At 48.0% G+C, this 27,730-nt stretch overlaps 1 protein-coding gene, 1 long non-coding RNA gene and 1 other non-coding gene across 9 annotated transcripts in view; 2 read left to right on the top strand and 1 right to left on the bottom strand.

The window, feature by feature from the left end:
• The window catches only part of LOC139061264 (uncharacterized), a 49,428-nt gene extending 31,130 nt beyond the window's left edge, over positions 1 to 18,298 (top strand). For 4 of the 7 annotated variants that reach the window (XM_070540981.1, XM_070540982.1, XM_070540983.1 and 1 more), the window contains 3 exons: positions 15,481 to 15,585; positions 15,758 to 15,859; positions 16,851 to 18,298. In XM_070540981.1, coding sequence (XP_070397082.1) covers positions 15,481 to 15,585; positions 15,758 to 15,859; positions 16,851 to 17,950 — 1,307 coding nt within the window. In that variant the 3' untranslated portion in view covers positions 17,951 to 18,298. Of the gene's footprint in view, positions 1 to 8,224; positions 8,282 to 8,539; positions 8,654 to 10,277; positions 10,300 to 15,480; positions 15,586 to 15,757; positions 15,860 to 16,850 lie in introns of those variants that run through there. The other 3 variants (XM_070540980.1, XM_070540986.1, XM_070540985.1) reach the window with 3 other exon arrangements.
• LOC139047155 (U2 spliceosomal RNA) lies at positions 1,873 to 2,055 on the bottom strand. The gene has a single exon (XR_011507074.1). It is a non-coding gene; the product is annotated as a U2 spliceosomal RNA (small nuclear RNA).
• Positions 18,299 to 23,601: 5,303 nt separating the features above from the next.
• Positions 23,602 to 27,730, top strand: part of LOC139061265 (uncharacterized) — a 43,449-nt gene continuing 39,320 nt past the window's right edge. The window contains exon 1 of the long non-coding RNA XR_011515287.1: positions 23,602 to 24,090. This is a non-coding gene — a long non-coding RNA (uncharacterized lncRNA). The remainder of the gene's footprint in view (positions 24,091 to 27,730) is intronic.

The raw sequence follows: 27,730 nt of genomic DNA, 5'->3' as shown, positions 1-27,730 counted from the left end.
AAGGCAGCCTCTGGAAAACGACATCATGTCCCTTCCCGATTTCAACACAGTAGAGAAAAAGCGGTATATATATATATATATATATATATATATATATATATATATATATATATATATATATATATATATATAGAGAGAGAGAGAGAGAGAGAGAGAGAGAGAGAGAGAGAGAGAAAGAGAAGAAAGGAAGAGGTTAAAAGCAAATACGTTAATCAAGTTAGGTGTGTGTCCGGTTGGCTACTCTGCCTAGTCCGATACGGCTAGGGAAGAAAAGATCAGAAATCAAGAGAAGATACAAAAGAACAGAACCCATACACTATACTATTATACACATACTTAATTCATACACATACACATAATTTGCATACAGTATAATCTTTCGGTTAGCGCCGTCTTTTCTAAAAAGCATATTAGCGCTTTTCAAGCAGTTTGGGCTGACGTTGAAACCGTAGATTTCTGCATAGTGGTTCGCATCAACTTATTCCCTTAAAGCAATGCTGTCTGCCCGTTTCGCACAGCTGATTTGTAATTGCTGATGACCGTTCATATATGAGCACGGTGTTTTCTGCAGGGCATAAAAACATTGCAAAGCTGTTTTCTGCGGGGCATAACGGGGGGAAGGGTGGCAAGTTACGCTTGCTTACACGGACATATATGCTGGTAAACTCGCACGCACGTGACCACACACAAGCACGACCCATGACGTCGCACGTCAAATGCAAGCAAGTCACGCGTTGCGAAACCCCATTAGTGCGAGTTCAATGTCCACATCTTCTAGAATATAGAAATACGTTTTAAGGTAACTCACGCCACAAGTGGCACAACAAAATCGCGTTTAGAACCGCAAATGTGAAGTTCAGCAGGAGCTGTAAACCGCATCTTCCATTTTCGTGTAGAAGGTGCCATCGAAAACAAGCTGTGCGATTGAGGTGCGTACCGTCGAATTCATGGAGTGTGCGTACTACATTCGTTCGATACTGCAGAACTTCAGGAACCTGGGAACCAGCGTACTCTTTCAACTTGACAACCGGAATAATGTGGCCCTACACAGACACAACACCTTCCGCGCTTGCCATTGGGCAGCGCGGAAGGAATTTCGCCCCGCTTGCTGCGATGAAATCGTACCATGCCACTAACCCGATCGAACTGGCCATCGCAAAGCTCTCGCCATTCAACGAGAGTCGCACGATCGTGGCGTGGTTCACAACACATACAGGGGCCGCGTTTACATATAGGCGACGATAGCGTGTCGCATGTCATGGCGCGTATCATTAATACTACGCTACAGCGTTTACGCGTTGCACGTCAGCCTTCGTCCGACACGAGTAGGAACCTCTACAGCCGTCTCACTTTTCGCTCCCTCTCTCTCTCGATGCGATATACCCCACCGCTTACGTGCGCCGCGCGTCACTCGACTTACCCCTGTCAATCTAACCTCTGCTGCCAGATTAATGCTACGCGCGTTCCTAGCTCATTGCTGCCATATATAAAGACATACGGCCGTAAATGAGAAGCCACGCGACGCTGCTATTAGCAGATGTCACGCCTATCTTGTTTCTTCCTTATTATTTTTTTTTCTTTTTATTGACGGCAACCGTTTCGAAACGAATTCTCACTTGTTATCTATCTGCCGCTCGCGCGAAAGAGGCACCGCGCCTGTGCTATATCCGAAAATCTTGAAATGTTGTCGCGGATCCTGCAGCGACTCTAGTCTATATATGGGCGCGCGACCACAAATGCTGTCACACATAGTCGCACGCAAGAGGACGGGAGCAGTTATTCTGGAATGTGTTCTGATACATAACGCAGCCAAACTTTCTTACAGCGAAGCTGTATATGGCCAGTTTTCAGCGGATCGATATCCGCAGACTAAAACCGTGGGCCGATCCCGAAGATAGTACTATGCCGGGCCTTCCCGCGGCGCAGGTGAAGCAGGCTTCAAGCACTCCGCCAACTTGTAAAAATAAGTTCCATATATTTGGTCCAAATACAACCCGTATCCATATTAAGCTGATAGGAACAGATACTACACTCTGACCCGCGTAGACCCGCGTTTAGACCCGCGTTTAGACCCGCGTTGTTCGCACCGCGACCTCTCTTTGTCGGCGTTCCAAGCGCTTGCGTGTCTCCTTTCCTTTGCTTTCGCTCTCCCGTGCGGGTGCTGTCGCCGAAACGTCACGCGTGGCGAGTTTCCTCTGGTTTCTCGGGGCGTCGGTCTCTTCATCCGTGCTAGTGGACAGTAAATGGGTCCGCACCTATGTTCAAAACTCTGTGGCACCTCTGTGCCGTGTGCTAAACAGCTTCGCTGGTCATCCGCCGCCTTCACAGAGTGCAATGGCTCACGATTATTTGGGCTACAGATACTGCTGTGCTACGCAGCCTTGAAATTATGTACGCATGCACGTATAAACAGCGGAAGGACCTGATCCACGAGTTTTGATTACGAAGACCGACAGCATGTGCTCGCCGCGCTCGACGTGCTCTGAGTTTCGCGCCTTGCACGACACTAAGACACTTGCACGGAAAAACGTATGGCGGGTTGCTGCCACGCGCACGGAAAACATACTCTCCGGAGGCTACAACGACACTTCAACTTTGCGGGTGCTGAATGGGACAAGTCGCGCATCGCATCTCATTTCTAGAGAATCGCACCCATATATGCGGCTGTAATGCGCTATAGGAAGAGCAGTTGGCTTCGAGTGGTTGGCTTCACGCTCCAGTAAGAAGGCATAGATTGAGATTATAGTGAGTCCACTCACGTGGTGCATGTGAATAATGTCGTATCGTATAGAGGGAGAGGAAGAAAAGGGGAGGGATGTGGCGTATGCTCCCCCTCTACACACCGGCGAAATACACTAGCCAGGCAAAGGCTCGGGCTTTTTAATTTTCGGACCACATGAAAAAAGTGCCGTCGTGTAGTGTAACCGTGATGCAATAGGAAATGCCATATTCTATTGTGGCGTACACGGAAAGGTGGCTCATGCGGCCCCATAGAATGCAATCTCCCTGGCATAGCTTCTTGTCGGCAGCTGTGGGCAGCGCTTTAGCCTAGGGTGGTTGCCGCTGTCCTGGACTTCCAGATCATGACGTCTCCGTAACTGTCACGCTTCTGTCATGTTGACACGGTGCTACTCCTGTTGACATGACATTCTGAACTGCTCTTTTAATCATTTAAGCCAGAGGTCACCAAAAGACTTCCAGTTTCGTTCTCTGAAAAAAAAAAAAAAACTTGTAAAGATCAGCCGGTAAAGAGACTGCTCTACGTTGCAAGAGCGTGCAGATAGATATATGGCACCCTCTAGCTGGCACTGCGCAGCGACAAAGCTAGCTTAGATTTGTCGTTGCGTGACCACACATATTCACAAGTGTCAGTAAATCTCTTGCATTGTCCGCCAGTAGCTCTATATATGCCGTCCGCACGCATAAGCCCGGGGATCATCTGTGGCACCATTACGCATATGTATGATAAATAAAACTCTAATTCACAGTTTTCTAGCCAACTTTCTATGTAATTAACATAAAGCGGGAACAGCAATGAAGACAACGGACATCCTTGCTTCAGTCCTTAGTGAATTTCCACAACTTCGTTACATTTTCACCTTTCCCGTACAATTCGCACTCGGTTGTCTCTATATATCTCCGTCAGCAGCTCCCCGAAATCGTCCTCTATACCTTCGTGCTTGAGAATATCCCATAACTTTTCCATATCTACGTTGTAGTAGGCTCCCTAAATTATCTAGGAAGGCTATCCATAAAGGTATATTCTTTAGACCTTAACTTTAGCACAGAGAAACCGGGAATTGTCATGTTTAATGGAGGGACGAGTAATTATACGGTGTCAATTTAACAGCAACTCACACCCATAGTCAAACCATATGAATAACTCAGCGCATACATAAACTAAGAAAGGACTTACTCAAGCACCCACCAAAATAATCTAAAAACAAAGGGGAAGCGAAATGCAGCAATAATGAAACATATAGACCAATATGGGGCCACAATAAACATGGGGTGGTGCGTGGAATTTGAAAAGGAGTAGTGCTACCAGCGCTAACCTTCGCAAATGCCATTCTGTGCTTAAAATCGGATATCTTGTCCGGGTTGGAAGTTAAGCAAAGATTGGTAGGCCGCTTGGCTTTGGCAGCCCGCGGAAAAGCCATGAGGAATTTGTATGAGGACCAAGGCTGGGCCTCGTTTGAAGTGAGAGAAGCGCAGAGCAAAGTTAATTTTGAAGGAAGGTTCACGAACATGGATGAGAAGAAATGGCGGGCTAAAGTGCACAAATATCGGTTCCTCAAAATCGTGGACACGGAATGGAGGGAGATGTATAATAAAGTAGGCAACCAAGCAGAGGGTAAGTGAAAGTGTGAATAGACAACCGGGAGTCATCAAAAAGAAAGTGGGAGAAACAGAGACAGTGAATTAGATGGACAGAATGGCAAAAAATCATGCACATTTACAAGAATGAGAAGAAAGAAATTAGAAAGGAGAATCTGTAAGATAATACGAAGGGAAGTGTCTCGCTATACGGGGCTCGAGCTGGTTGCCTAAGGACAAAATCATACCGTAGCAAATATTCGCAACAAGACGAGGCATGTTCATGCGCCGCAGCAAAACTCCGGGGACCACTCAGCACATCCTAAAGGAATGCGAAGTGATTCAACCAATGAGAACCGTAGGTAACGTACACCTTCCAGGAGCGCTTAGGTTTAAAATGGGTGGAAGCGTCAGCCGATCGGCAGTCGCGGTAAGCAAGAAGCAAGACCCGTTTAAAGTATCAGTGGAAAAAAAAAATCAGGGAAGAAATTTCCACGATGACATCCGTTAGAAGCACAGGCAGCGGTACGAGATAGATAGAGAAGCTTTGAGGAAGGCAAAAAAGATTAAAGAGATGCATCTAAAAAAGCTAGAACAGAAAGCATGCGTAGTATGCGTGAGTAACTCAGTCAGGCTATAGGGTGCTACCTATTTGTCACCGGCCCGTTTTCAAAAGGAATGCCAATAAATCGTGATCATCACACATTCTGGTATACCGACATAAGTATGTATACGCTGTAACACCTGTCGTCTCTGCTAAATCCCTACTAACAAAATACAGGTAAGTCTGTAAACAGCAGTGCGCGCCATACAAATACGTATGGTGTAGCTGCGCAACAATCTTGACCTCCAGAAAGCAATTGAAGAAAAAAAAACATGATTGCCAGCCTGTGCAAAACCAGAGACCAAAGAGGAAGAAACATGGAGAAAAACTAAAACGCGCCAGAAGCCAAGAAACAAAAAAATCCCAGCAGTCTCCAGCGTGGAGCATGCGGCAGAGGCGCCTTGACCGTGATCCGTTCCGGACAGAGTCGCATGCCACGGATGCCGACACGCATACTGTCTGTTGCTCGGCGCCGTATCTCTGGTTTCCCCTCAAGCCGCCATCTGCTTTCGCTCCGGGGACAGGACGGCTACACGCCGAGTGGGTAGCGGGAGTCGCATTCTGGCGCCTGAGGTCCGCTTCCCACGGGGTTGCCAGCTGTCGGCCTACCGCAAGCGAGGAAAAAAAAAACCTCCTCCTCCTCCTTTTTGGACTTCTAATTCCCCTCTTCACCGTCCAGCACCTGCCAGCGGTGCCCACTACTGACCGCTGTGTATCTGATCCGTGGCAGTTCTTATTTAGTAACTACGGCACAGTCGGGTGGCGGGCGTTCAAGCCGCCGGCGTAAATCAATCTACCTGTAAGAAGGCTTTGACGCCAATGATACAACAACACAAGAGAGGGAGAGAGAGAAAATCAAGACAGAGCGGCGGCTGACGGAGAGCTAAATTAAACTATGAGGTTGAGCATCCCGATTTGCCGCACTGGCCTTTATGAGGGACGTCACAGTGAAGGTGTTTTCAGATTATCATAGGATCGTCTCGGGTTCTTTGCACCCAAACCACGACACACGAGGGTATTCGCATTTCTGCCCCGTCGGAACCCGACCGCCGTGGCCCGCAATCGAACCTTTGACCTCGTGTTCAGTAATAGAACGACTGGGCCTGCGCGGCCCTTACAGACTCAAAGCTGGGTTTTTTCTTTGACGCGCTCTAATTAGAAAGAGAGAGGGACACTTAAATTTAGGAAATATAGCTGTCGTAATAGGCACAGACCTAACAAATGATTTATCTCGTTCGCATGACCACACTAGCCATCAAGTGACAGTGCGTCTCGTAGTCAAGAAATACGAGTTGGATCCCGTGTGGTGGAAAGAGCAATATCCTGCTCTGAAAGCCTGTAGAGCCGCTTTTCCTCATGGCGACAACACGAAGAAGTACTCCACCTTTGATGAACTAAGTATCCGTTGTTTAGTATTATAGTAGCATAGTATAGTGGCTACTATACAAGGTGTTTTTTTTAGCTGCACCAAATTTTTAAAAATTGCCTATGGCAGATAGCACAATTCTAACTCTTGATCTAAATTATACTCGATGAGGCGGCCATTACCTTTGCGAGAAATCAAACTGTTCAATTGAATCAATAACGTAGTTACAGTATTTGCCTTTTTAATTATTCACATTACGCCACATATTTAAATCTACGAATTATAGCCCCTGAGTTGTCGCGGCATATCTACTTGGAACGAATTCTCTGGAGAGCGCCGGTTACTAGGTATATGATTTTTGAAGTGTCCGATGAAATGCACTGGCGTTCCAGTTACTTCTTAAAGAAAGCGCTGTTTTATGCATTAAAGCACTTTCGTGCTTCAATGCATAGAACTTGTCAATAAGGCCAATAAGAGAACTATATGTGGATATAATATTTTACGTACATCTAGTAAATATTGTGAGGCTGCCTCACAATATGAACTGAATTGGGCACTAATAACTTAAAAAGAATATGAGTGTTACTGAGCAAGTATTGTGTAGATTTGGGCACACGTATGCACAAAATTGTGTAATTTGCTTATGCTCTGTCAATAAGGCCAATAAGAGAATCATATGTGGATGTAATACTTTGCGTACATCTAGGAAATATTGTGAGGCTGCCTGGCTACGCGACTGATCACAAAAGAAAGAGCAACTAAACTACAGTCGCAAAGCGATTTCTGGATGAATCCACACCAGATCGCAGACAACTTGCGGGAAACCTGCTGCGCATGCGCGAAAGAAGCCGGACAGCAGCGTCCTCAGTTTGGTTGGAAAGCAAACAGACGACCTTCCGCCGGACCACGTTGATCCGGCAGTCTCGGGGGTTTCCGGGCTGCACGCTTCGGCACAATGCCAGCGCACTGCGTCGCGTATGGCTGTACTAATCACTTTTACGGCAAAGAGGCGGTGAAGTTTTTTAGATTTCCGTCAGCGAAACTGTATCCCCAGAAGCGAGATGCTTGGATTGCTGCGGTGAAAAGGAAGAATGAAGACGGTTCGTTGTGGCAGGCGAACGAACATTCACGCATTTGCAGCGCGCATTTTAACGCGATAGCGTTAAGGAGCTCGTGTCGCAGAAAAGCCGGTGTCGTCGGCGTCGGGTGTCGGCGTCGGCGGCGTTGACCGTGAGCGATAAATCACGGCAGGCGCTTCATAAATAAAAAGCAACTTCCAAGATTGGCCCGGTGGGAATCGAACCCAGGTCTCCGGAGTGTGAGACGGAGACGCTACCACTCAGCCACGAGTTCGATGCTTCCAAGCGGTGCAAACGCGCCTCTAGTGAATGCGGTGTTGCCTTCGAAACGAGCCGTGGAAAGTTATACTGCGGTGTATATCGGTAATTATGAACATGTAACGTACAGAAGTCACAATTACACGAGTTGCGAAGTGCGTTTCCGCTGCATTTCTTCTGCGCTTTCCGCACACGCAGAGCCATCTTGCGGCAAACACAGAAGACCCCCTCCTCTCAATGTACGGCGCTGCCCCGACAGGAGGCGCGCCGCGCGCGCATTGGGACCGCTGCCAGGCGCGTCGCGGGACTCCCTCTCCCCTGACGACGCTTCGCCGTGCTTCCGGTTTAGATTACTATCTATCTCTCTGCCCGTGCCGATCACGACGTTTGGCTGGCGGCGTAGATCGTTTCCCCTCCGAGACACCGAGTTCTTTGGTTCGTTTCGTTCGCTCAGGCGCACGTTTCGTTGCCGCGCCCAACGCTGCGTTGCTCGACACTCACCGCGTGATAGGTGGGCGCTAAGTCCGATGCGGGGCGCATCGTAAGTGATTGCTGTGCCGTAGCGCATTGTCTTATACCCCTTGGCGGGTCGACGGGAACGCTGTCGCGTCCCACTCTTGAAGGCGAAGCTTAAGCGTCCTCCAATTTTTATTACAGGTAAGTGCTGAAACAAACTTGATAGACATGCGAAATGTTTTGAGCAATGCATACTGTTGAGCTAGGTAGTTTACTATGCTTCTAGCCAGCGTAAACAGAATCGATAAGGCGAAAAGCGATCTGGCATGACCACCCGAACGGATGCTCCGCGTATCCGGGTCGTCCGTCCGTGTCGCATTTCTCAGCCGTGTCCGTTCGCACTGGTTTCTGCAGTTATGACAGCTTTGCTGGTTTTGCTAATATTTTGAAAAATTGCAGGGCGGCCGTCAACTTTTAAGAATCATCCCGACTACGTGCCAAATATGTTCTGCTACACGAGAACTCCGTGCCAGGCTAGTGCGGATTGGCACAGCCGTTGGCTGAAAAACCAAGGTGAATGCAAGGTTTCAGTTCACGTGTCACGTTCAGATGTCACGTGGTAGTGACGGCGAAGAAAGAAGCAGTATGGTGGAATACAAAACTAGCTTTTATTGGGCGAACCTGTGCCCACAAAATAGGCTACACTTATAGCACAACGAAAGCGGCGAACACAGTCGGCGATCGTCGAAAATCTGATCTGCGGGTCAAGCGCGTCGGCTTTTATACAGCAGTCATCGAATGTTCTAGACTAAACGTTGGGACCCGCATGCCTTCTACAAAGTTCTACACCATTCGCGTCAAGCGATGAAATCAGATAACACAAGGTTCCGCGACAACAGACAGCGGATAGAAGCATCGATAACTTTCTAGAAAGTTCGGATACATGCAAGCGCGTCCCGCGCTGTGCGATAACATTTGTTAGGCGGCTAAACGTGGTCGCCCGATAGAGACAAGTACACGTGTCATTACCCCCCTCTTAAAAAGCATCGACCCGATGCTGCAAACAAACGAAAGTAACAAATAAGCACTCGTAGCAATGAAAACAACAAAATAAGGGAAGTTCGTTAGCGTCCGTAAAACGGTTTAAGACGCACCACGTGGACCACTTCAGGTCGTGCGCGGCGCCGCTGTGAATGCGAGATGCCGTCTGGCACGACCTCATAGTCCAGTGCGCCAACACGTCGAATGACCTTGTAAGGTCCGAAATAGCGGCGCAATAGTTTCTCACTCAGTCCTCGTCGGCGTATCGGGGTCCATACCCAAACACGGTCGCCGGGCTGGTACTCGACGAAGCGTCGTCGGAGGTTGTAGTGTCGGCTGTCCGTACGCTGCTGGTTTTTGATCCGTAGGCGGGCGAGTTGTCGGGCTTCTTCGGCGCGCTGGAGATAGCTAGCGACGTCAACATTCTCTTCGTCAGTTACGTGCGGCAGCATGGCGTCAAGCGTCGTCGTCGGGTTCCTGCCATAAACCAACTTGAACGGCGTGATCTGTGTTGTTTCTTGCACCGCCGTGTTATAAGCGAATGTTACGTACGGCAGGACGGCATCCCAGGTCTTGTGTTCGACGTCGACGTACATCGCTAGCATGTCGGCGAGGGTCTTATTCAGCCGCTCCGTAAGACCATTCGTCTGCGGGTGGTAAGCCGTTGTCCTCCTGTGCCTTGTCTGACTGTATTTCAGAATGGCTTGGGTGAGCTCCGCTGTAAAGGCCGTTCCTCGGTCGGTGATGAGGACTTCTGGGGCGCCATGTCGCAGCAGGATGTTTTCGACAAAGAATTTCGCCACTTCGGCTGCGCTACCTTTCGGCAGTGCTTTTGTTTCAGCGAAGCGGGTGAGGTAGTCCGTCGCCACGACGATCCACTTATTCCCGGATGTTGATATCGGAAACGGCCCCAACAAATCCATCCCAATCTGCTGGAATGGTCGGCGAGGAGGTTCGATCGGCTGCAGTAATCCTGCTGGCCTTGTCGGCGGTGTCTTGCGTCGTTGGCAGTCTCGGCATGTCTTGACGTAACGGGCGACGTCGGCGGTCAGACGCGGCCAGTAATACCTTTCCTGTATTCTCGACAGCGTCCGGGAGAATCCGAGGTGCCCAGCGGTTGGATCGTCGTGTAGGGCGTGCAATATTTCTGGACGCAGCGCTGACGGTACAACAAGAAGGTAGCTGGCGCGGACTGGCGAGAAGTTCTTCTTCACGAGTAGACTGTCTTGAAGCGTGAAGGAAGATAATCCGCGCTTAAATGCCCTGGGGACAACGTCGGTGTGCCCTTCCAAATAATCGACGAGGCCTTTAAGTTCCGGGTCCGCTCGTTGTTGTTCGGCGAAATCTTCCGCGCTTATTATTCCAAGGAAGGCATCGTCGTCCTCGTCGTCTTGCGGCGGGGGATCGATGGGGGCGCGCGATAAGCAGTCGGCGTCGGAGTGTTTTCGTCCGGACTTGTAGATCACCGTGACGTCATATTCTTGCAGTCTGAGGCTCCACCTCGCCAGCCGTCCTGAAGGGTCCTTTAAGTTAGCTAGCCAACACAACGCGTGGTGGTCGCTGACGACTTTGAATGGCCTGCCATATAGGTATGGGCGGAATTTTGCTGTAGCCCAAATGATGGCGAGGCATTCCTTTTCAGTCGTAGAATAATTGCCTTCCGCTTTTGACAGCGACCGGCTAGCATAAGATATCACCCGTTCATGCCCGTCTTTCTTCTGGACTAGGACGGCACCGAGGCCTAGGCTACTGGCGTCAGTGTGGATTTCGGTATCGGCGTCTTCGTCGAAATGTGCGAGTACCGGCGGTGACTGCATGCGTCGTTTCAGTTCTTGAAATGCGTCGGCCTGCGCCGTTTGCCATTTGAACTCGACATCAGATTTGGTTAGATGCGTTAGCGGCTCAGCGATGCGTGAAAAGTCCTTGACAAAGCGCCTGTAGTAGGCACACATGCCAAGGAATCTACGCACTGCCTTCTTGTCAATGGGCTGCGGGAACTTTGCGATGGCAGCTGTTTTCTGCGGGTCGGGGCGTACTCCGGATTTGCTGATGACGTGGCCTAGGAACAGAAGCTCGTCGTAAGCGAAGCGGCACTTTTCTGGCTTGAGAGTTAGCCCTGATGATTTGATGGCCTCTAGTACTGTTGCAAGCCGCCTAAGGTGATCGTCAAAATTTCCGGCGAAGACGACGACGTCATCCAAGTAAACGAGACAGGTCTGCCACTTCAATCCTGCTAAAACCGTGTCCATGACGCGCTGGAACGTTGCAGGCGCCGAGCACAGTCCGAATGGCATAACCTTGAACTCGTAGAGGCCGTCTGGGGTGATGAAAGCGGTCTTTTCGCGATCTCTTTCGTCGACTTCTATTTGCCAGTAGCCAGACTTGAGATCCATCGACGAGAAGTATTTAGCGTTGCAGAGCCGATCCAATGCGTCGTCTATTCGTGGGAGGGGGTATACGTCCTTCTTCGTGATCTTGTTCAGACGACGGTAATCGACGCAGAAACGCAGGGTTCCGTCCTTTTTCTTTACCAGGACCACAGGGGATGCCCACGGGCTTTTCGAAGGCTGGATGATGTCGTCGCGGAGCATTTCGTCGACTTGTTGCCTAATAGCTTCACGTTCTCGCGTCGAAACACGGTAAGGGCTCTGGCGGAGTGGTTGAGCGCACTCTTCGGTTATTATGCGATGCTTTGCAACTGGTGTTTGTTGAATCTTTGATGAAGTCGAAAAGCAGTCCTTGTATCGTCGGAGTAGATTTCTGAGCTCTTGCTGCTTGCTTATGGGGAGACTTGGATTTACGTCGAAGTCTGGTTCGGGGACAATGATCGGCGAGGTAGAAGCGGCAGAATCTGTGAGGATTAAGGCATTGCTCGTTTCCACAATTTCCTCGATGTACGCGATTGTCATGCCCTTGCTGATGTGCTTGAACTCTTGGCTGAAGTTGGTTAGCATCACTTCCGTTTTCCCTCCGTGGAGTCGAGCGATCCCTCTTGCGACGCAAATTTCACGGTCTAGCAGTAGACGTTGGTCGCCTTCGATGACACCTTCTACGTCAGCGGGTATTTCAGTGCCGACCGAAATAACAATGCTGGAGCGAGGCGGGATGCTCACTTGATCTTCGAGCACACTCAAGGCGTGGTGACTACGAGGGCTCTCCGGCGGTATCGCTTGATCTTCAGACAGGGTTATCGACTTCGACTTCAAGTCGATGACTGCGCCATGTTGGTTTAGGAAGTCCATGCCGAGAATGACGTCGCGTGAACACTGTTGGAGGATAACGAAGGTGGCAGGGTAAGTCCGGTCATGAACGGTAATTCTTGCCGTGCAGATTCCAGTCGGCGTAATCAGGTGTCCTCCAGCGGTCCGAATTTGAGGGCCTTCCCATGCAGTTTTAACTTTCTTCAAATGGGCGGCGATGTGTCCACTCATTACGGAGTAATCGGCCCCTGTGTCCACTAAGGCGGTAACTGCATGGCCGTCGAGAAGCACGTCGAGGTCGGTGGTTCTTTGTCTGGCGTTGCAGTTGGGTCTTGGCGTCGGATCACGGCTGCGTCGTGTAAAACCGAAGCTGGAACGTCGCGTCATCAGCTTGTCTTTCGTCGTCGTATTCTTTACTTCCAGACTTCGTCGGGACGGCGGCGTGTCGTTATGTCGTCGAGGTAGTTTCTTCGGCGTCTTCGACGGCGGCGGAGGATCTTCGTCAGTTCGACGAACAGCAACCGCACCTCCATCGGTTGCTGCTTTTAGTTTTCCGGGTATGGGCTCGCAGAGCGGCCCCGAGCTGGGCCGCTGTATGGTCGGCGCTGCGGTGAAAGGTAGCGGCCTGGTGACGGCGAACGGGATGGTCGTCGAGGGTTCCACTGAGTGGCGGCGAGGTAGTCGGCGATATCGCGAGGGCGTTCACCTTGCTGCGGGCGCGGAGCGTTCACGGCGAAACCTCGCAGTCCCATCTCCCGGTATGGGCATCGTCGGTAGACGTGGCCGGCTTCGCCGCAGTGGTAGCAGAGCGGGCGGTGGTCGGGGGTGCGCCAAATGTTCGTCTTCCTCGCGTAGGTGCGCTGGGCGACGGGTGGTCGTGCTGGCGGTGGCGGCGGCGGCGGACGACGGAACTGCGGCGTGACAGGGCCCTGGCGCGGTCGCGGCGGGGGACCTTGACGGCGTGCGACGGCGGCGTAGGTCATCGCTTCTGGCTGGGGCTGCGGTAATTCAGGTTGCACCTCAGGAGCTCCCAGTGATCGCTGAACCTCATCTTTCACGATGTCAGCAATCGAGGCTACTTGAGGCTGCGACGAATTCAAGACCTTGCGGAGTTCTTCGCGCACAATGGCCCTTATGGTCTCTTGGAGATCAACGGAGCCCAGCGCTTGGACGGCGCACTGAGGCGTGAGCACTTGGCGGTTATATTGCCTAGTACGCATTTCTAACGTTTTCTCAATCGTCGTAGCCTCTGTCACGAACTCGGCTACGGTCTTCGGTGGGTTTCGGATTAGTCCGGCGAAAAGTTCTTGCTTTACGCCTCGCATCAGGAAACGCACTTTTTTCTCTTCGGACATTTCCGGGTCGGCGTGCCGGAAAAGACGGGTCATCTCTTCTGTAAAGATAGCGATGGTCTCATTAGGTAGTTGGCCTCGGGTTTCCAGCAGAACTTCGGCCCTTTCTTTTCGGACAACGCTCGTGAACGTCCTCAGGAAGTTACTGCGGAACAGGTCCCATGTTGCTAGGGTGGACTCCCGGTTCTCAAACCAAGTCCTCGCGGCATCTTCCAAGGAGAAGTACACGTGTCGTAGCTTATCTTCAGAGGTCCAGCTATTGAAGGTCGAGATCCTTTCGAAGGTTTCGAGCCAGGTTTCAGGATCCTCCGACGTAGCTCCACGGAAGGTAGGGGGCTCTCTGGGTCGTTGAAGTACGATGGGTGAGACTGGGGCAGCCATTGTGGTTGTCTTGGCCACAATCTTGGTCTTCTCAGGCAGAAGTCCGTGCTCCGGGGGCAGCTGTTGGAGACGACGGCTTACTCGATGGTCCGTGACTACGTTGGTGCTCTCTTTACGGTCCGGGCTTGGATCACGGCTTGTCGGGGGCGTGCGGTACATGGACCAAAAGCACCTCCACCAGATGTCACGTGGTAGTGACGGCGAAGAAAGAAGCAGTATGGTGGAATACAAAACTAGCTTTTATTGGGCGAACCTGTGCCCACAAAATAGGCTACACTTATAGCACAACGAAAGCGGCGAACACAGTCGGCGATCGTCGAAAATCTGATCTGCGGGTCAAGCGCGTCGGCTTTTATACAGCAGTCATCGAATGTTCTAGACTAAACGTTGGGACCCGCATGCCTTCTACAAAGTTCTACACCATTCGCGTCAAGCGATGAAATCAGATAACACAAGGTTCCGCGACAACAGACAGCGGATAGAAGCATCGATAACTTTCTAGAAAGTTCGGATACATGCAAGCGCGTCCCGCGCTGTGCGATAACATTTGTTAGGCGGCTAAACGTGGTCGCCCGATAGAGACAAGTACACGTGTCAGTATGTACTTGTTTCGTTTATATAGGCTGAAATAGGGATTGATGTGAGCTAGCAACCACATACGCGCGACTGAGCGCGGCGAGTTTCAGAAGCCGCACGGAACGCTGCAACAATACGTTTAAATGAAGAAGTAACAATATATTAGCTAAATTAAAGAACTGCACACCTGTTAAAAATGAAAACGTACAGCTCAAAATTATTGTTTTGCTATCCGCTTTGCGGACATTTTACGCTAATCGAGTGAGCGTGAAGTGCTGCGTTGGACTTGAGAAGCGACCTTGCAAGTTGCCACTTTTTAATTTTCGCATTCAACGTCCTGGAGCAACCTATGGAGTATGAGAAATACTGTAGTGAGGAGTGCTGGTTTAAAGCGTTTTGGACGTGTCCTCTTTTCGAACACTTGGACGCGCGTTGTTTCATCTTCATGGAAACGCGCCCGTTCATGTCGTGATTGAGCGCTTGTCTTTCGGACTACGGCAGACTTACCTTTACCATTGAGCTACCGTGGCGGATTAGTACCCCTTATCGCACTAACTAGTGTTAGAGCTTTTCGACGGGAGCATGCAAGTACCATGTAGCTTGTGATGGGGATGTGCATGCTGTATTTGGTCTGGACCGCTGCAAGGCGGTGCGCACTGAGTGTGTACTTTTAACACAGCTTTGTGTTTGTTCACTACGGTGATGACAATGTGGATCATGGTCTTTGAATTTTTAGAGGCACCTGGCATTGTGGTTTCTCGCTTGTTTGTGTATGCTTTACCTCCTTCTTTGTACACTTTTTCTAAAGGCTTAGCTTATTTTCTCTAACCATCATGAAACTTCATTACAGGCGCTGCTTCTACAAAGCAGCAAGGTAGCAAGAACACAGGAAGTCAGCTCCCTGCCACACAGCAACCTACAGCCCCTTCGTTGAACCAAGGGAAGGCCAGTAAAGGTACATATACATTAAACCGTAATAGCAAAAGGCTGTCATGGTATGCTCAGTGTTAGCATTATAGTTACTAAGAGCACATAGCAAAAAAGCCTATAAGGTTGTAAAGGTTCTTCCTGTAATGACTTTGACAAGTTATGGAAATGTTTTGGTATTCTTTCACTTCATCCTGCAGGTGCTGGCATGAATGAAAATGCACCTGCAGCCCAGCCGGAGCTACTAACCACCACGCAACAGCCTGCATCCCCGTCACCGGCTCAAGGGGAAACCATTAAAGGTATTCGCTCACTATACCACGTCAGTATAAAGAAATTTAGGTATATGTAGCATAGGCATTATGACTCGTAACCTGACATTAATGTTTCCTGTGCTGAGTTTACTTTAATCCTCCCTGGAATTTCTCTCAGCATTATATAACACTGCACTTTACTTTCGATATCAACAAGAGTTTTCTGCGAATAATACAGAAATACACCATCAAAGATCGTCATCAGCCTAACTGCGCCCACTGCTGGGCCAAGGCCTCTCCCATATTTCTCCAATAACCTGATCGTGTGCTAGCTGCAGCCTTGTTATCCCGGCAACATTCTTAATCTCATCCACCCACCTAACATTCGACGCCCCCTGTTATGCTTGCCATGCCTTGGAATGAGTCCGTTACTCTTAATGCCCGTCGGTTATATTGCCTTCTTGGTTTCAAGCAAGCCGTCATCAACACGGATTTGTTCCCCGAACCCTCCTGTTCTTTTCTTGTCTCTTAAAATTACACCTATAATTCCTTTCCATAACTCACTGCAAAAATTACTGGCATCAAACTGCACTTTCAGCATTTTAGTCCCATTTTTTTTTCTTTATAGTGCACCTTGGCAAGCGTTATGCTTGGCTTTGAAACAAAGCTGGGTTCGTGATTATTTTCTAACCGGAGCGGAGTGAGCATGGGTTATTATAGGTGAACATTAGATTGGTTTCGTGCAGTTTAACGTCCCAAATCGACTCAGGCCATGAGGGACACCGTAGTGGAGTGCTCTGGAAATTTTGACCACCTGGGGTTCTTTAACGTGCACCGACAAAGCACAATACACGGGCCCCTTGCATTTTGCCTCCATCGAAATGTGACCACCGCGGTATGACACTCTTAAGATTCCTGTGCTGTATGCAGTACAGCTATGGAAACAGTGGTTGTCACCGGGCAACCAATATGTTCTATCACAGCACCTCTGCTACCCGAGTGAAAGTGACAGTTTGTTTCCTTTTCCCATCATTTGCAGATACCAAGCCATTGCAGGCACCGCTGCCAGAATGCAGTTGTCAACAGTGCAGTTATGGCAACGTGAGACGCATGGAGCGCACTCTCGGTGAACTGCAGAAACTTGCTATCCAGCTTCAGAACGCAGAATGCATGCACCTAAGGCTTGAAAACAAGATTGAAAGGGTAGAGTCAAGACTTCTCACAGTAAAAATACTGCGTCATCCAAGCAAATGCATGCATTATGTTGGACTTCCAAACATTGCAGTTTTCCAAAGCTTACTGGACTACCTAAACCCCCTTGCTAGTGAAATGGCATACTGGGGTTCGAACCAGAAAGGCGAAAAGGGCCTCTGTGGCCATCGAAAAGATAATGAATTGGAAAATGAGTTCTTAATGACATTGCTTACGCTGAGAAGAGGAATAGGTGGTGTAGAGCTAGCACGCAACTTCCTAATTTGTGAAAGCCAGGTTAGCCGCATCTTCACCACATTGGTGAATCTGCTCCAACGAGAGCTAAAAAAACTGACTACGCTACCTTCTCGGGAAGCCTTGCAACCATACCTGCCGAAGTCATTTCGTGACTTTGCGGACACAAGATTGGTTCTTGATGCAACTGAAGTGAGAATTCAGCGATCATCGTCGCTAAGTGCCCAAAGGCAAACATTTTCAGCATACAAACATTTCAACGCATACAAGATGCTTGTGGGGTGCACTCCTGGTGGATACATAGCGTTTGTTTCCCGCCTTCGGGGTGGGTCAGTGTCAGACACGACGATTCTGGAAAGCAGTGGATTGCTCGACGAGTTAGTAGAAGGAGATGCAGTCATGGTGGACAAAGGTTTCCCCTTCCCCTACATACCACCTGTAGTGACTGTGTACCGACCACCATTCCGTCAGCGTCATCAAAAACAGATGCCACCAGCTGCAGTCCATGAAACGCGGCGCATTGCCTGTGCAAGAGTCCATGTTGAACGGGCTATTGCACGCGTGAAAAGTTTTCGTGTACTTGACCGGCCATTCCCAATTTCCATGGTTGATATTGCTGACCACGTGTTTCAAGCGTGCTGCTTCCTCAGCAATTTTAGGAATCCACTCATAAAAGATGAAGTGGCTGTATAAGCACAGAAAACAGTTTCAGTGCACAAACTGCTGTTTTTCCTTCTTTGCTGCTACTACTCTGTTGTGATTTTACTGTTTTATGAGGAAATAAATTGATGAAAACAGTGTAAAATTCAAGTTGTTTTATTTTCAGTCTATTCAGAGAAGGCACACATATGGCACCAAGGAATATTGTCATGTGTGCTGCCCTAAGACATGCAGATAAAACATCCTGTGATATATACAGAGCACACATCAGCTGACACATTCAAATGGCTTGTGAAATCCTAGATTTTTTAATCAGCTTGTCATCATGGTGCACAAGCAACAGTAATACAGCATCACAAAAACACATGATTTTGCTGTTTCCTTCGCATTACGTGCACTTTTTGATTTTAGCTAGGATACTATAAACCTCAAATTGTTTTCTGAGCTACTCTGCTCTATTAATTCGTAGCATTGCATTTATCATTGTGTGTGCACAGCTGCTGCATTTTCTTCAAATTAAGCTAGTCCACCTTGCTACCTCCAGTCTCCCTATCTTGCAGTGTGCCAATCACTGCCCCAAAATTGCTTCATCTAATGTGCGATACTACAAAATGTTGTAATAACTTGGTTTCCTGAACACAAATGTTGTCACGCTTGCCTTCAACGAGATACTGCACTGCAAAAACCTTCCCAACCCAACTACAGATTACTTTAGCTTTCTGATCTTTAGAGTCAGGCCCTCATCTACAGGTTCACAAACAAAAAAACCTTGCTGAAATTTCTTGTAAGGCACACGCTGTCTGCAAGAGTACAGCTTCCCAAGCCTCATCACACGTTTAGTCACAATCTCTGGGACCAGTGCATGTTTTACAAAGTGCAGGAGGGCAGGCAGCATATCCTGCTGCCAAAAAGATTAATCGAAGCTAACACGTTCCACATGGATGTTTGCAGGCATTGCAGGCTGGCTGTTTTCAGTCCAAATGGCAAAATCGCACCGCTTGTGGCCTGTAACAGCCATTTGACCTTGCACTTGGAAATAATATGCATGGTCCTTCTTTAAAACAGCCCCTCCATCTACCATCTTGCCGCAAAACCTTGAATCTTCGCAAGCTGTTTCAGTAGTCATTCCTTTCTTGGAAAATGGGCATTTGACTTCAAGTAAGCCCCCTTCTTGATCAATTTTGACAACTCTGCCGGGCGATGCTGCTACAAATCCATATTCTTTGTGCACGTGCAATCCTGTGTTTTTCACTTCAACAGTGTAGCCTCTGGCTTTCATCAGCAGCACATAAGACTGCACTGCACAGTCTTCATGCGTCCGCCCATATGCAATTGCTTCTAATATTGCTTTGTCATTTGGGTAAAGCACAGTCCCCAGCAAACCCTCTGGTTTCGTGACGCGACATATTCTCTTAAATAATGATGCTGTCAAGTGGCCTATTCTTTCAGCAAACCAATTCTTGTTGTTGGCTTGTCCAAGTGTGCGGGTGCATGCGCTGTCTTTCCTCACTTGATGTCGCCTTCAAAGACTCGTAGTGAAGAGCCAGAACTGCGGCGTGACTGCCCCACAGATCGTCCTCGTCACCAATTTCCAAACGCACATTTGCGGCTGCTTTTGTGACCAGCAGAGTTTCGCGGGCGCACATGTATCGCACTGCTGCAGTGTTGGGTACGCAGTCACAAGGCTTGCCTTCAGCTTGGAAATATCAGCATCAGAAGTGACCTTTTGGCTCGGGTTGTAATCGCGTAGCCGTTTTGGACATGGTGGCTTGTCGATAACGTTCCTATGGAAAGGAATTTCCTGCAGTGGACGTTTTGCTGCTGGTTTCCTTGCTGAAATGAAAAATTGAGCATTTCAGAGTTTTTTGACGCACTTTTTGGTTATAAATAGAGACAACAACGAGGCCCCATAATCATGTACTGCTTTTCGCCAAAGGGTTTTATCGTTATACATGCAACAGTAGCAAGTTGAGCATGCAAGTGTGCAGTGATTTTCAGTTTCAAGAACCATGACCCAGAAGCTTCACTAAAGGAAGTATTTAGCAAAGAAATTTGCAGAATAATACATGCATAGCAAAATTACTTCAAAGAAGTAATTAAAGTACATTACTAATTACTATCATGAAGGTTGCGACAATGTAATTAAATTACACTACCAATTAATGATCGCAAAGAGCAATGAGTTTTTCGGCCGTCAATCAGTCCTTCCTCTCGCTGCGCGTGGCGGTAGATCTACACCTAACTAGAACGCCTCGACACCTCGAACGGCTCCGCCGCAGCGGTGGCTGAGAGAGCTCGGCCTACCGACGGAGATACCCGGGCCCTGCTCCCTAATGGAAGTCGTGAGCGTGGGAGGCGAAGAAATGCAACCGGAGGAGTTCGGAAAAGAATCAGGTTGGTGCGAAGTTAGAAGAGGCACAAAGAAGCGATGCAGCGGTGGTGCCGGATTGGCGGGACACGAGCAGCAGGAAAGAACCTTCGTCGGGGAAGCAAAAAATATAAACAAATGGAAGAACGAACGCAAGGTGCGACAAATCATCAAAGCAAGTAGGCTGCCTAACCTGCCAAAAGAAGACTACAGGGTTATCGTGCGTCCACGTGGCGGACTTAAGGTATCAGACTACAAGCTGGATCGCATTTACTACTGTCTGCGCAACGCTGCCGGGGTCGGCCGAGAGACAGCGGAGGAAGACAGCATATGCATAAACAGCAAACAAAATATAGTGGTGCTCAGCACGCCTTCTGAGGACCGAGCCAGGAAATATGGGGCTATCAATAAGCTACGCCTTGGAGAACAAGAATTTGAAGCAAGTGCTTACAGAGCAGCTCCTGATAATACATCCAAGGGTCTCATCAGAGGAATATCTCAGGAGGAGAGTCCGGAGGACATAGTGACCAGTCTGGTCACGCCACGCAATCCTGGAGTCTTGCACGCCAAGAGAATGGGTAACACTGACAACGTGATCGTTTTATTTGAAGGTTTTCACGTCCCAAGATATGTGAGGTATGGAGCGATGCTTATCCAATGCTCCTTGTATAAAAAACACATCGACATATGCTATGGATGCGGAAGAACAGGGCACAGGGCTGATGTGTGCCCCAACCCTGAAGACAAGATTTGCCGGGGGTGTGGGTGCAAGAATCCACAGCAGGATCACAACTGCAACGCGGAGTGCCAACTGTGCGGCAAAGACCACCTCACGGGAGACAAGAAGTGCCAAGCAAGATACAAGATACCGTACCTGGTCAGGAGACGCCGCTGGGAGCGACGGAGGAGGGAAGAAGAGGCCGAAGAGGAAGAGTACTACTACCACAACTACAATGAAAACAGAGGGAGCAACAATAATAATCATAAGACTGCAGCGAGCAAGCAGCCCTCAACCGACAGAGAAGACACAAGCAGGAAAAACTATGGAAGACACCCCTCCGGTTCCTTCCTGAGACTGCCAGGGGAAGCCGGTCGCCAACGCTCCAGGTCCAGGTCCAGGACCAGATCGTGGACGAGATCAAGGTCGAGGTCCGGTTCGAGAACTAATCGAGGGGGAGACGGGAGCAAAGCACAGGTGAGCTGGGCAAGCGCGGTCTCCGGCACTGCTACTCAATCGCCTAAAGTTAAAGGGTCCGCCCTAGAACAGGAAATGACACAGATTAGAAACATGTTAGAACAGATTACCCGAGAGAATGCAATGCTTAAAGATGAGATCAAGCAGCTTAGGGCAGATAACGCGAAGCTTCAGCAAGAAAAGAATGGCAACGCACCCTCCGCCAGTACGACGTCGACGCGGAGTCGGGCTCCAACGCCCGTTCCCACGCAAGCGAACGGAGAAGCACCACCACACAAAAGGAGTGCGCAAGAAACGGCTGAAGAAAAGAGCGTATTTGCAATCAGCGAGGTTATGGGAACGTTTAAAGGAATGTTCGATGGGTTACAGCAACAAATCACAAACATGTATGTAGAGATTAAACAACGATTCGATGGATTAGAGAATAGAGTAGCGGCACTAGAAAGTACACCAAAGGATATTAGGCCAGCAGGCGCAGGACCGGTTAGAAGCAAGCCGTATAGCAGGCCGAATGCGGTAGAAAATAGCAAGGCCACCGGGGAAGAACAGATAAATCAACATGGCGCCGCGTAACCAATACGCGATTTGGCAATGGAACTGCCGCGGGTATCATCGCAAGCGAGGAAACCTGCAGCAGTTCGTAACAAGTAAGGAGGCGCCAGATGTCATCGCCCTGCAGGAAACCGGGGGGATCGCAAAATTATCGGGGTATAAATCGTATAGTGCTTCCGGCGAGAAGGCAACCGTCACGACGCTCATACACAGAAACCTCTCGGCTGTCGAGCACGATACCGGTGTGTGCGGCATAGACCACGTCCTGATTGAAATAATCCCCTCCCGTAAAGAAGAGGGAAGTCTGTTTATTCTGAACATATATAGTCCACCCCGGCACAAGCCCAAATTCGGCCCACTCTTCCGCAAAGTGTTGAGCGTAGCGCACAAGCAGGCACTAGTCGTGGTCGGCGATTTTAACGCGCCACACACGGCTTGGGGATACAGCATAGAGAACATTAAGGGCCGAAGCCTGTGGGCAGACGCTCAGCACGAAGGCCTAACGCTCATAACTGACCCTCAGGCACCAACCAGAATAGGAAACAGCGTAACCAAGGACACGACACCAGATCTCACATTTACGAAGAATGTAGCAATTTCTCAATGGACAAACATGCAGGAAAGCTTAGGTAGTGACCACTACATCGTCGTCACAACGGTACAAGCAGGCCCAAGGAAAAAGAGGGGGAGAGAACTGAAGCTAGTAGAATGGGACTCTTTCCGCAAAATCCGACAAGATGATGCGGAAGACACTATAACGGACATAGAGAAATGGGCAGAGAAACTGCAAGAAAACATTAAACGAGCTACCAAAACTGTTACAGAGGAGGCAGGTATAGAGGAGATGGATAGCAGATTATTGCATATGTGGGAAGCGAAAGGTAGCATGCTGAAAAGATGGAAAAAGCAAAAACATAATCGGAAATTAAGGAAGAGAATTGTGGAATTAAACAAGGAAATCCAGATGTATGCAAATAGGTTAAACCAACAGTAGTGGGAAGGCACGTGCGACTTGATGGAAAGGCAGATAGGAATGTCCAAGACCTGGAACATTCTCCGATGCCTCTTGGACCCCGGAAGTACAAAAACCATACAAAGACACAATCTACAGAAGGTTATACACAGCTACAACGGCACAGAAGAAGAGCTCTTCCGAGAGCTCCAAAAGATGTACGTTGGAGATGCGGATAGAGAAGTACTTCCGGATTACCTAGGTAACGAGAATCCAGATCTTGATACCCCTATTACGGAGGCAGAAGTCAGATATGAACTGACCAGGCTCAACTCGAAATCTGCACCAGGACCTGATGGGATAAGTAACAAAACACTTGGAAACCTCGACGATGTATCCATCCGAGCTCTCACGGACTACATGAATAACTGCTGGGAGCAAGGCAGCATTCCAAGTCAATGGAAATCAGCCCAAATTATTTTTATACCAAAGACTGGAAAGAAACCACAACTGACGAACTTAAGGCCCATATCCCTGACATCCTGCGTCGGTAAACTCATGGAACATGTGGTTCTCACGCGTCTCACGAGATACATGGATGATGGAGGACTGCCTTACGTGCGGCCGTTCGTATCATCAGTGTTTCTACGAGGAAATACGACGGCTCGGCTCCGCTCTGCTTCTGGGTTGGCGACCGTGCGGACAATCTCTGCGCAAGCGCCGTTCGACGCATCGCAGCCTAATATAGTGGGGTGTTTCCCAGTCGGCGGTCATTTGGCAGTGGCGGCAGCATCTGGGAACGCGTCTAACCGTCGTACTCTGCTGTTGCAGTTGCTGCATCAAAGCCAAGCTGTTTTGATCCCACTGGAGCATCCCTGGATCAACTGCCTTACGTGCGGCCGTTCGTATCATCAGTGTTTCTACGAGGAAATACGACGGCTCGGCTCCGCTCTGCTTCTGGGTTGGCGACCGTGCGGACAATCTCTGCGCAAGCGCCGTTCGACGCATCGCAGCCTAATATAGTGGGGTGTTTCCCAGTCGGCGGTCATTTGGCAGTGGCGGCAGCATCTGGGAACGCGTCTAACCGTCGTACTCTGCTGTTGCAGGTTAGTAATTCTCAGCTTTCTTTTGAAATCCTGCGGTTTTCATTTATGCTGTCGCTGCTGCCACTGCTGCCACTGTTGTAGAATCGTACAGTTGTGCTAACCAATGACTGGTTTACTGTAATTCCTGCTTGCTGGTTTTTCCTTGCTTTCATTTATTTTTGCCTTCTATTTTTACGCTATGTCTGAGATTTGCTTAACGTGTCAGCTAGCTGTACAGGACGAAGGGTCTGTGAAATGCAGTGAGTGTTCGTACATGTATCATTTCGGGAAGTGTGCTGGTTTGCAAGAAAAGTCCTACAAATCAAAATCTGAGGCGGCAAAAAAGGCCTGGAAATGCGCGACGTGCAAAAGCGCTGGCTTGCGGGCTAGTCGCAGTGAGGATGACGTTGCCATAAGCCTGGCTTTTACTTCAATCAACGAGAAACTCGAGGGCCTGCCGACCTTGGTAGATAAGGTGAACAGCATGGAACAGGCAGTTCAGTTTCTGTCACAAAAATTTGATGAATTTCGAGAAAAGATCTCTAAGCAGGACAATGAAATTAAAGATCTAAGAAGAAAAGTGACAGAACTGGAAGAAAAAGAAAAGTTGCATGCGTCCGCAGAATCCAGTCTTCAAGAGCAGGTGAATGACCTAGAGTTCCGGAGTAGGCGGCTGAACTTAGAAGTCCATGGACTCCCTGTTAAGGAGAATGAAAACTTGATGTCTTCTCTCAATGAGGTTGCTGAAAAGCTACAAATACCTCAACTTATAGAGGCTGACGTTGTATCCGTGCATCGGCTGCCCGCGAGGAGAGACTACGTGCCGGGAATAATCGTTCGTTTCACAAGGCAGGAGACCAGAGATGCATGGCTTAAAAAAAAGAACTGCCTGCGGGATGAAAAACCGCGAATTTTCTTTCAAGAAAATTTGACTCGGCAAAACAGGGAGCTTCTACGATCCGCAAAAGAAGTGGCAAAAGAGAAAGGGTATAGGTTTGCTTGGTACGTTAACGGCAAGGTGCTTGTTCGAAAGACCGAGGGAGCTCATGCCCTTCACATTAAGGATAGGGGCGAACTGGAAGAGCTATAATCGATAGTTTCTTTTTGTTTTTTCTTTTATTTGTGTGATAAAGGAAGGATGCAAGAGGAGATGAAGTTTCACTTGCCTAATGATGTAGATGAAATTGTCGCAGCATTTTCTGCACCCTGCATCAAATGTATCCATCTGAATACACGATCTGTGAGAAATAAGGTGCCATGTTTGGAGGAGCTGTTCACCAGATTTTCTTTTGAATTTTCGGTTATCATGTTAACCGAGACATGGAGTACTAATGACTGTGATGTTTTTAGGTTGCCTAATTATAACACCTATTATTTAAACAGGTCACACTCGAGAGGGGGTGGAGTGGCGCTGCTCATTATGAGTGATGCTGAATGTGAAATCATTGAACCTTATACCGTAATGTCTCCAGACTATGAACTGTTGTCACTGTGCACAGATAAGCATGTATTTTCAGTGTGTTATCGGCCGCCGTCCGGTGATATATCAGCGTTTCTAGAGTTTTATGACCAATTTCTAGCATTTGTGGCTCATAATCATAATTCTAAGACAATAATAGCCAGTGGAGATTTTAACATTGATATGAGTACAAACAGTTATTTTTCAAACGCTTTCAACATGGTTATAGTATCAAATGGTTTTGCCAACTTAATTAATGTTCCAACTAGGATTACACCGGAAGGCGAGTCAACCCTTGATTTATTTATTACTAATTCCATGCAATCAAACGTTAAATCTGGAGCTTTATCGTGTTCAATCAGTGATCATCTGCCGGTGTTTCTGTGTATAGAATTAAGCGGGTCAAAAGGAAAAAAGCTGCCACCAGTATTGTACCAGCTAATTACAGATGAAACGCTCAAGTCTTTTCGCGACGCCCTGATGTCAACAAAATGGGACACTATAACTAACCTTACAGATGCCAATGAGGCTTACGACAAGTTCTTAGATATACTAACCCAACTATACCACAATAGCTTCCCTTTCAGAACACGTAGAAAAAGTAAGAAAACGCGGAAACCATGGATTAATCCTGAATTACGCAATGAAATGAAAATTAGGGACAAGTTATATCAACATTTCCTTCAGACACGAGCAACCGATGACCTTGTCGCATTCAAAAAGTATCGCAATAGGCTAACAAAAAAATTGCGACACGCACGCACAGTATACTATTCATCTTTGCTGGACATTGAGTGTCGTCAACATAGTTTGCTGTGGTCGAGGTTGAACACTCTCCTAGATCGAAATCACCCACACAAGCCTTTAACGAAATTACACATTAATGGCAAAGATTTATCCGGTGTTAAGCTCGCTGATGCATTTAATGATTTCTTCACAAGTATCGGTAACACTCGGTCTCCATTCTCTCAAGCTAGTAACTACGTATGCGCTCATAATGACAACACAATGTACCTTCATCCTGTAACACTGAATGAAGTTACGTCCGTTATAAAAGCCTTGAACAACAGCACCAGTTGTGACATAGACGGTCTTCAAGTTGCCCCTATTAAACACGTGGTTGACACTATTGCCCCAGTACTCGCTCACATTTTTAACACGTGCTTGCAATCAGCAATTTTTCCGGCGAAAATGCAGTTTGCTAAGGTTACTGTTATTTATAAAAAAGGAGATCGTAATGATCTGGGAAATTACAGGCCGGTATCCATTCTACCCGTGTTTTCAAAAGTGTTCGAAAAAATTTTGTGTCCTAGGATGACAAACTTCATTGAAAAACATAACTTGTTAACACCACATCAATACGGTTTCCGTAAGAACAAATCAGTCGAGTTAGCATTACTAGAACAGAAAGAATATATACTAACAGAGTTCGAGAACAGAGCAGTAGTTGTTGGTATTTTCGTAGACTTTTCAAAAGCATTTGATTTAGTTGACCATAATATTTTGCTGGAGAAATTACAGAATTATGGGATACGAGGACAATCACTATCTCTTATAAAATCCTACCTTTCCAACAGAGCCCAAGTTGTTAAAATAGATACTTTTACTTCAAAAGCCAGGTCTGTCCATAGCGGAGTGCCCCAGGGAAGTATTTTAGGCCCTATACTTTTTAATATTTATATTAACGATATCGTCAACATAAACCCTCAGGCAAGATTTATCATCTATGCAGATGACACCAGTATTTTTTTCGCAGGGAATGACATCCATACTCTCATTAAACAATGTAACAGTACAATGAAATCCTTAGAGGAATGGTCGAAACTTAATCTAATGAAGGTAAATGAGAGCAAAACGAAAGCAGTTATATTTAAGCCGAAAAATAAACATATACCTCTGCATCAAGATATTAAATTAAACTCGCGCAGTATTCAAATAGTCGAAAATTTCAAATGTCTGGGTGTCGTCTTTTCCGCGAACATGTCTTGGGATAATCATGTCAAAAATGTTGTAATCAAACTGAGCCAAATAACAGGTGTAATAGGCCGATTAAGGTACATTCTTCCTACGCACATCAAACTCTTGCTATATAATTCCCTTTTTTATTCACACTTGAACTATTGTCAGTTAGTGTGGGGAAACACGACAACCAGCAATCTAGAGCATATTTACTTAGTACAGAAAAAATATCTCCGACATACA

The sequence above is a fragment of the Dermacentor albipictus genome, chromosome 6 (assembly GCF_038994185.2).
Source record: "Dermacentor albipictus isolate Rhodes 1998 colony chromosome 6, USDA_Dalb.pri_finalv2, whole genome shotgun sequence".
Classification (NCBI taxonomy): Eukaryota; Metazoa; Arthropoda; class Arachnida; order Ixodida; family Ixodidae; genus Dermacentor; species Dermacentor albipictus.
The sequence above is the reverse complement of the archived record's forward strand: the minus strand, read 5'-3'. Positions and strand labels throughout refer to the sequence as shown.